At 36.3% G+C, this 7781-nt stretch overlaps 1 protein-coding gene across 1 annotated transcript; it reads left to right on the top strand.

Moving 5' to 3' along the window:
- Positions 1-5071: 5071 nt before the first annotated feature.
- Positions 5072-6766, top strand: LOC149250778 (indole-3-acetate O-methyltransferase 1-like). Its single transcript, XM_089453749.1, has 4 exons — positions 5072-5161; positions 5269-5739; positions 5836-6102; positions 6182-6766. The coding sequence occupies exons 1-4, from the start codon at positions 5072-5074 to the stop codon at positions 6542-6544; spliced, it is 1191 nt and encodes a 396-aa protein (XP_089309875.1). The 3' UTR covers positions 6545-6766.
- Positions 6767-7781: the final 1015 nt, after the last annotated feature.

Genomic DNA, 7781 nt, shown 5'->3' on the forward strand with positions numbered 1-7781 from the left:
TGTGATGCATGTGCACTAGGAAAGTTGCACAGAGATGAATTTTGTATGAATCCTGATAAAAAGAAGAGAGATATACTTGAGCTGGTACACACAGATTTATACGGGCCTATGCAGACAAGATTGTTAGGCAGTGCGTACTATTTTTTATTTTTTATTTATGATTGTACTAGATTTACTTGGGTGTATTTCCTCAGGAAGAAAAGCAACACTTTTCAATACTTCAAGGAGTTTAGAAGTATGGCTAAAAAGAAGACACATCAAAGCATCAAGATCAAGGGGGAGAGTACAAGAAAGCTTGTATACTCAAATACTGCAAATATAATAGGATACAACAACAGTTTACAGTACCCCACACTCGTCAATAGAACGAGGTTGCAGAGAGGAAGAACAAAACCCTTGTGGAGTGTGCTCGCAGTATGTTAAAATGTAAGAATCTTTCTCATGTGTTTAATGGGCTGAAGCGATTAATATTGCAGTATATCTAAAGAATAGGAGTCCAACAAGAAGTTTAGATTTGAAAACTCCTTTTGAAGCTTTATTTGGTTATAAGCTTGCAGTTAAGAATTTGAGAGTTTTTGACAGTAAAGCCTTTGCTCATATCTCAAAGGAAGATAGAAACAAACTGGACTCAAAGGCCATAAAATGTATTTTTGTTGGGCATTGTACAGAATTTAAGGCTTACAAATTGTTTAATCCCTCTACTCATAAAGTGTTTGCGAGCAGAGATGTAGTGTTTCATGAGGAGGTTAATGATAGAATCCATGGGAGTGCTATTGAATATTGGCATGTGCCATTATTGGTGGAAGAAGGAAGTGATGAATCAGGTGACAACAATGAGTAGCAGCAGATGCAGTAGCAACAACAATAGGAAGGGAAAGAAGATGATTTAGCTGTCAAGTCAAGTCTAGAAAATGATGATCAGACAAGGTTTGAAGCTACCCCACCACTCAGGAGGTCAGATAGGAAAGCTCAGTTTCCAACAAGATATAGGGAAAATGCTTTTATAACTACTATGATGTGTGTTGTTGAACCCTCTAATTATAAAGAATCCAGTCAATATATTGAATGGAGGGCTGCTATGGAAGAGGAATATGAATCAATTCTCAAAAACAAAACATGGGATTTAGTTAAGCTACCTAAAGGCAAACAACCCATAGGATGCAAATGGATGTATAAGCCTAAATTTAAAGCAGATGGGATCATAGATAAGAATAAAGCAAGGCTGGTTGCAAATGGGTATTCGCAACAAGAAGTCATAGATTATGATGAAATATTTGCCCCATGTAGCTAAACTTAACACAATTAGAATGATAATATTCACCAGCTAGATGTTAAATCTGCATTTTTAAATGGGGACTTAAAAGAAGAAGTCTACTTAGTGTAACCCAAGGGGTTTGTCAAATATTGTGAAGAACATTTAGTTTGCAAGTTGAAGAAAGCGTTGTATGGACTAAAACAAGCACACAGGTCATGGTATGACAAAATTAATTCATTTTTCCTTCAACATGGTTATAAAAGTAGCAAACGTGACCCTAATCTTTATACCGTGTTTGGTAAAGAGGGAAGGATCTTTTTGATTTCTTTATATGTAGATGACCTAATCATTAAAGGGAATGTTGATAATCTCATTAAAGAAATCAAAGAGCATATGTCACAAGTTTTTGAGATGAGAGACCTTGGAGAGCTACAGTATTATTTGGGTTTGGAAGTTTGGAGGGATTCTGGACAAACTTTTATGTCACAAAGTAAGTCAAGAGCTTACTAGAAAAGTTCAAAATGGATCAGTGCAAAGTTGCAGCAGTACCTTTACAAGAGAATTTAAAACTTCAAAATGATGATGGATCTAAGGAGGTAGATGTGACTTTGTATAGACAGTTGGTTGGGAGTCTAATCTACTTAACAAAAACTAGGCCTAATTTGGCTTATGCAGTCAATGCATTGAGCCAATTTATGTCAAAGCCTCTTGAGAGCCATTGGGTTGCAGTAAAAGGTGTTTTGAGGTATCTCGAGGGAACCTTAGATTTTGGTATTGTTTATACTAATTCGTGTGATGTTAGATTGACATGTTTTTCAAACTCTGAATGGGATGGAAATGTAGATGACAGAAGATCCATAATAGGCTATGCATTTAGCATTGGTTCCGGGGTCATTACATGGAGCAACAAAAAGCAGAACACATTATCCTTGTCTTCTGTAGAAGCTGAATATCAAGTTATGTGTGCAACAACATGTGAAGCAGTTTGGTTGAGGAGACTTCTCCTTGATGTTGGAGAAGAACATAAGGTTGCAACAATGATCAAATGCGACAACCAGAGCTCCACCAAACTTGCAAATAACCCAGTATTCCATATGAACACAAAGCATATCGATGCACAATTTCATTTTGTCAGGGAGAAAGTTTAGTCAGAAGAAATTCATATTGAATACTGTAATAGTTGTGACAATGCTGCTGATATTTTTACCAAACCTCTTGGTAGCATCAAATTTAAGTTGTTTTGGGAAGCGTTAGGCATATCTATGAATCCATTTCTCCATTAAGGGGGAGTGTTGAGATTAATGTAGAATTGTCTTAATGGAGTAAGAGTTCAAATTGAACCCTAGATTAGAATTTTGTTCTCGTTTTCTAGGATTTTGTTCAACTTCCCTAAATGTATGTTTCATGTATATATTGCTCATGTAATCAATTGTAAGGAAGAGCGTGTTCTGCAGAGGTATTCTTACAGGTGGTGTTTTCACACCTGTACGCTGCTTAGTTGATTTAATAAAGTTTGATTCGTATTTTTGACAAGAACTACGTGCACTTTAACAAACCATTTTTATATAGTTATCATAGAAGAACCTCCATCAGCGTCATTTGTTAAAATTCTGTGATCTGAGACTACAAAAGTGATATTTCACACGATTCACTATGAGGTGGCACTCCCCACATGACTCGAATCATAGTCAACACGAAGAACGACTTTTCCTCGCCCATAACTTGACCTAGAAACAACCCAATGCTTTTGCAAAACTCTTTATATTCTTGACTCCCTCACCACTTTCTTTTCAACACTAAATTTCAAAGTGCAGGCCTTTGTTGTCTTTTCCTTGTCATCGCACCCTTTTGTTACACTTATTTTTCTTCATGCGACCTTGCGACCACGGGAAACCCTTTGTTGACATCTCTAGGAGAGTATTTCAGTCCAGCATAAGTGCCTCTACCATGAGCCCAAAATCTAATTTAAACTTTCAAAAAATATTCTCTATGCCGAGACCTTGGCCAAGCATTTAAGCTTGATTTTCTTCTTGCTCCTCATCGAACCATTACTCAAACAACACTACTGGTTTGTGCAGCTAGCTATTGCTTCAACCAACACTACTAGTTTATATAATAAATTCCATTTTTGGGGACACTTCATCGATGGGAACAATTCGAACAACCGGTCAGGCCTCTTGTGAGTCGGAACTCTAATACCACTTGTTAGGGTTCAAGAGAAATAAATATAACAAACAAGAAACAAACATTCAAACCATGTCACCATGATTTACCTTACCCCAATTGGGTAAAAACTAGCCAATAATAGATTTATTATTGTCCTTGACTAAAAGATAGCTAAATCGGCCAACAACCTGAGCTTTCACAGCTCAACCATAGCTCAATACAATAGAGAATACACAAGCCTTTTAACGACTTCACCACATATAATACAAAAAATCACCAATATTAAATACTCATTGTAACACAACCTCAACTCCACCATAAAATCAAATTTATCTAACAAAAACAACCATTTTTCTTCCCTTTATGTTAAATGTATTATGGCCAACCTTACCATATCTCCCCCACAACTTTTACAGACGGATTTTTCCATCTCCCTTGCTCTCATGCTTATATATCTAACGTGGATAAACTTTTTCCATCTGCCAACAAGACATCAATATTCTATGGCCATCGCTTTCTTGTCTCCGGACGATAATTATTTGCACATGCAATAGTTATAAAGTTTGAGTGTCCAGTAAAACTCGACCAGGAAGTTGATGAAATGATGTTTTTCGTGTCTCCCCACGATAATTATTTAAATGTCCAATAATTAAAAAAGTTTGAGTGTCCAATAAAACTCCACCACGAAGACGAAGAAATGACATTTGATGTTTACAACTTTTACTATATTTCGCGTGGTCATACATTTTCCTATCACATTTCATTTCATAAGCGCTAGGGGTCTTTCTTTACCACCCAATTATGATACCCACTTTTGTTCACATCGATATTTCCAATTTTTGTGCGAAAGCATCGGCACACACAATAAACAAAGTTACAATTTCGCCCTATAAATTCCTGGTCAGAAATTACTGATGCCAAGAAATTATTGAATAAATTTGATTGAAGGATTGTTTAAATAGTTTTTTTTATAGTTAGAAATGAATCGAATGCCATTAAAAATATCTCGGGGTATTCAAAATTTTGAAATTTGGCACACAAAATTTTAAAGTTTAATAAATATAACCCGGAATTCCAAAATTTCAACCTAAATTTGAATTTCTACTATTTTTTAACAAAAATATGGACTATTAAACTATAACGAGTACGCTGAACGCGGCTGAAGTATCGATAGTAGTTACTAGTATTATCAATTTATCCGTTAAATTCGCTTTAAACCTCACACTTCCAATCGATTTTTTTAATGCAGTACATCTTTTCTGCATCACATGTCTCCACATGACGTTAGACTGCTGAGGTAGAATAGGTTCACGTCATTAATTATATATGACGTTAGACTACGGAGGTAGAGTAGGTTCACGTCGTTATTATATATAATTTTCCCGGGTAGGAATCTTTCATTATAAAAATATCATTAAAAATATTAAATTTATCAACCTATTCCATTAGAAGAGGCTTGGATGATTTTTTAGAATACTGAAAAGCCATCATCAATATGACGTCAGATTCATGACATCGTCGTTATATTGATCTTGTTATCCTCCGTTTTGCTATAAATATCCGGGCTCAGATTTCCGAGTGACAATTCATCTCCAAGAGTTTGCATTGCTGCAAAATAATTGCTTGATCGAGCACTGAGTATTTAGTCCGATGGAGACGGTAAACACCCTCGAGAATGTGCTTTGCATGAAGGGAGGAAATGGAGATTCAAGTTATGCCTACCATTCTCCATCTGTGCAGGTAATTCTGTCAGCCTAATCAAACCCTGGTTAAATCTTAGTTCTCATATATTATTACCTGAAGTTATTAACGGGCAAGCCCATATCTTTCTGTTAATGTATGTGCAGTTAAAGATAGTTCTGGCCCTTAAACCCCTTTTGGAGCGCGGGATCTACCAGAACGTCAGATCTATATTAAAGACCGTAGATGGAGTGTTTCGTATTGCAGACTTTGGTTGTGCAACGGGGAGTAACACGCTTTTCACAGCCGACACTATCGTCACAGCTGTCAAATCCATTTTCATTGGCGATTGCCTGGACGTACCAGAATTCCAGGTTCACTTCGCCGATCTTCCGTCGAATGATTTCAATACATTGTTTCGATCTTTACCTCCATTCCGAGGTGCACATATAATAGTAGCTGTAGATGGGAGAACAGGACAAACATCAGCAGCAGCAGCAGCACAGGATCATAATAAACCTCCAGCGACTAGATGCTACTTCGCATCAGCGGTGTCGGGATCGCACTACAGACGACTTTTCCCACGGCAAACCCTCCATTTCTGCCATTCCTCCACCAGCCTCCACTGGCTTTCACAAGTGAGAAAGACGTTAAACCCTACTATTTAATTCCCTCAGATGACCAAATCTACTTATTATTGATGACGAGGGTATATTAATCGTTTTTGATTTCAGGTTCCTGCTAGCATCGAGGACAGAAGTTCTCCTGCTTGGAACAGTGGGCATGTCTACATATCTAGTGATGCAGTGGCCGATGCCTATCTCAATCAATTCAAACTAGACTTTGCAGCATTCTTAGGTGCCAGAGCAGAAGAGATTATTACTGGAGGATGCATGTTCATCGCTATCTTGGCCCGTGATTCTGTGGACATAAAGGAACAAAGCGGGTTGGGAGCTTGCGCTTTTCACTTGGAAGCTGCACTTAAGGAGCTGGTGAATGAGGTAAGTTATATAATTCAATATTATTATGTGATAATTAAGTTTGAATACATTCAGAATGTGATCGTGATTTTGTTGGCAGGGTTTGATTGAGGAGGAGAAACTAGACTCCTTCAACATTCCTTTCTATGGTCCAAGTGTGGAGGAGCTAAAGATCGTAGTGGAGACGGAGAACTCGTTTGAAATAAAAAGCGTGAGGACTCTGAGTGGGTTTCCTTTGCATCCATTGTTGGAGGTTAGAGAGGGGGAGGAGGAGATGTTTGGGCGAATAGTGGAAAAGCATTACAGAGCTCTGTTCGAGAATATTGTGGGAGCTCACTTGGGATGGAATGAATATCTGATAGACGAATTTTTCTCCAAAATTGCGAAAAGAGCCTCTGCCAAATATGGAGAGTACCTGCCCAATACTCTTGACCTAGTGATTGCCTTTCTCCTTCGCAAATGATACACTTTAGCGGGTCGCTTAATCTTGGTTATCACTATCCGTTGGATCTTGGTTACCTGGATTTAACTCAACAAACACATAAAAGGTGCTACATGGAACGCTAAGGAGGCTCTTCGTTGAAAATGGGGAACTAGTTGTGGTAATTTTTAGGAAGAGCCCGATACAATAACAGTCGAATAAAATATTATTTGTACTGTCGACGCGTTTCATGTTTCGATTAAGAATAACCCCGTTGAATACAAAGTTGTTTCCATGTTTCCAGTAAGAATATCTCCGTTGAATAAGAGATTATGTGTACTATCGATGTGTTTCATGTTTCCATTAAGAATAACTTTAGAGACTTTGAGCCATTGACTAATTTAAAGCTGCAAGGTTTAACTTTACACACTTCACATCGTTGAATTACTTAATTTATTAAACGTACCATTCAAACAATGAAAGCACCCAGATAATAACAATGATAATAAAATTGAAGGTACCCTTTGCCCGCTTAGCATTTATAACATATACCATGAACTAAACTGTTACACCTTTATAGTAATAAAAAATAAGAACGGTTTTTGGTAGTAAAATAACCCCTAAAAATTTCCTCAAAGGCTAAGACCAGCTTTTCTATGCATCTCCAAAATTTTCACACGCTCCTGAGAATTAATTTGAGTTTCATGTTTCCATTAAGAAACACTGTAAAAGCTTAGCATCAATGAATTATTTAAGATATTCAATACCTAATGTTTATATACATTTCCACTTCAGCATTGCAGTATTATAAAATCGAAAGCGAAAGCACCCTTTGTGTCCTCGGGGTTTGTAATATATGCTATCACCCTCTACTGTATATAATGCCAAGAACATTTTCCCTTAGTGAATTACCACCAAAATTTCACAAAGTCCTACGAACTGTTTTACAACGATTAGATGTGTTTTTAAATGGTGAATAATTTCTGGAATTTTTTTACACAATTTATACAGCTAGTTTAACAAAAGTATATCATTTCAAATAAAATAATTTTTTAAATACAACGAGGTATGTTTTACAACGATTATAGGTGTTTTTAAATGGTGAATAATTTCTGGATTTTTTTCAAAATTTATAAAATTAGCTTAACAAAATTATATTATTTAAAATAAAATAACATAATGATTAGAGGTGTTTTCAAATTGTGAATATTTTGGGAATTTTTTTACACTATTTATAAAATCAGCTTAAAAAAAATTGTATTATTTAAAATAAAATTGT

The sequence above is a fragment of the Pinus tabuliformis genome, chromosome 7 (genome assembly GCF_031772625.1).
Source record: "Pinus tabuliformis cultivar Carrire ecotype Pingquan chromosome 7, CPIR1, whole genome shotgun sequence".
Taxonomy (NCBI): Eukaryota; Viridiplantae; Streptophyta; class Pinopsida; order Pinales; family Pinaceae; genus Pinus; species Pinus tabuliformis.

Coding starts and splice junctions, on each gene's coding strand:
- LOC149250778 (XM_089453749.1), top strand. CDS start 5,072: ATGGAGACGGTAAACACCCTCGAGAATGTGCTTTGCATGAAGGGAGGA. Junction 5,162..5,268: donor ACCATTCTCCATCTGTGCAG/GTAATTCTGTCA, acceptor ATGTATGTGCAG/TTAAAGATAGTTCTGGCCCT. Junction 5,740..5,835: donor GCCTCCACTGGCTTTCACAA/GTGAGAAAGACG, acceptor TTTTGATTTCAG/GTTCCTGCTAGCATCGAGGA.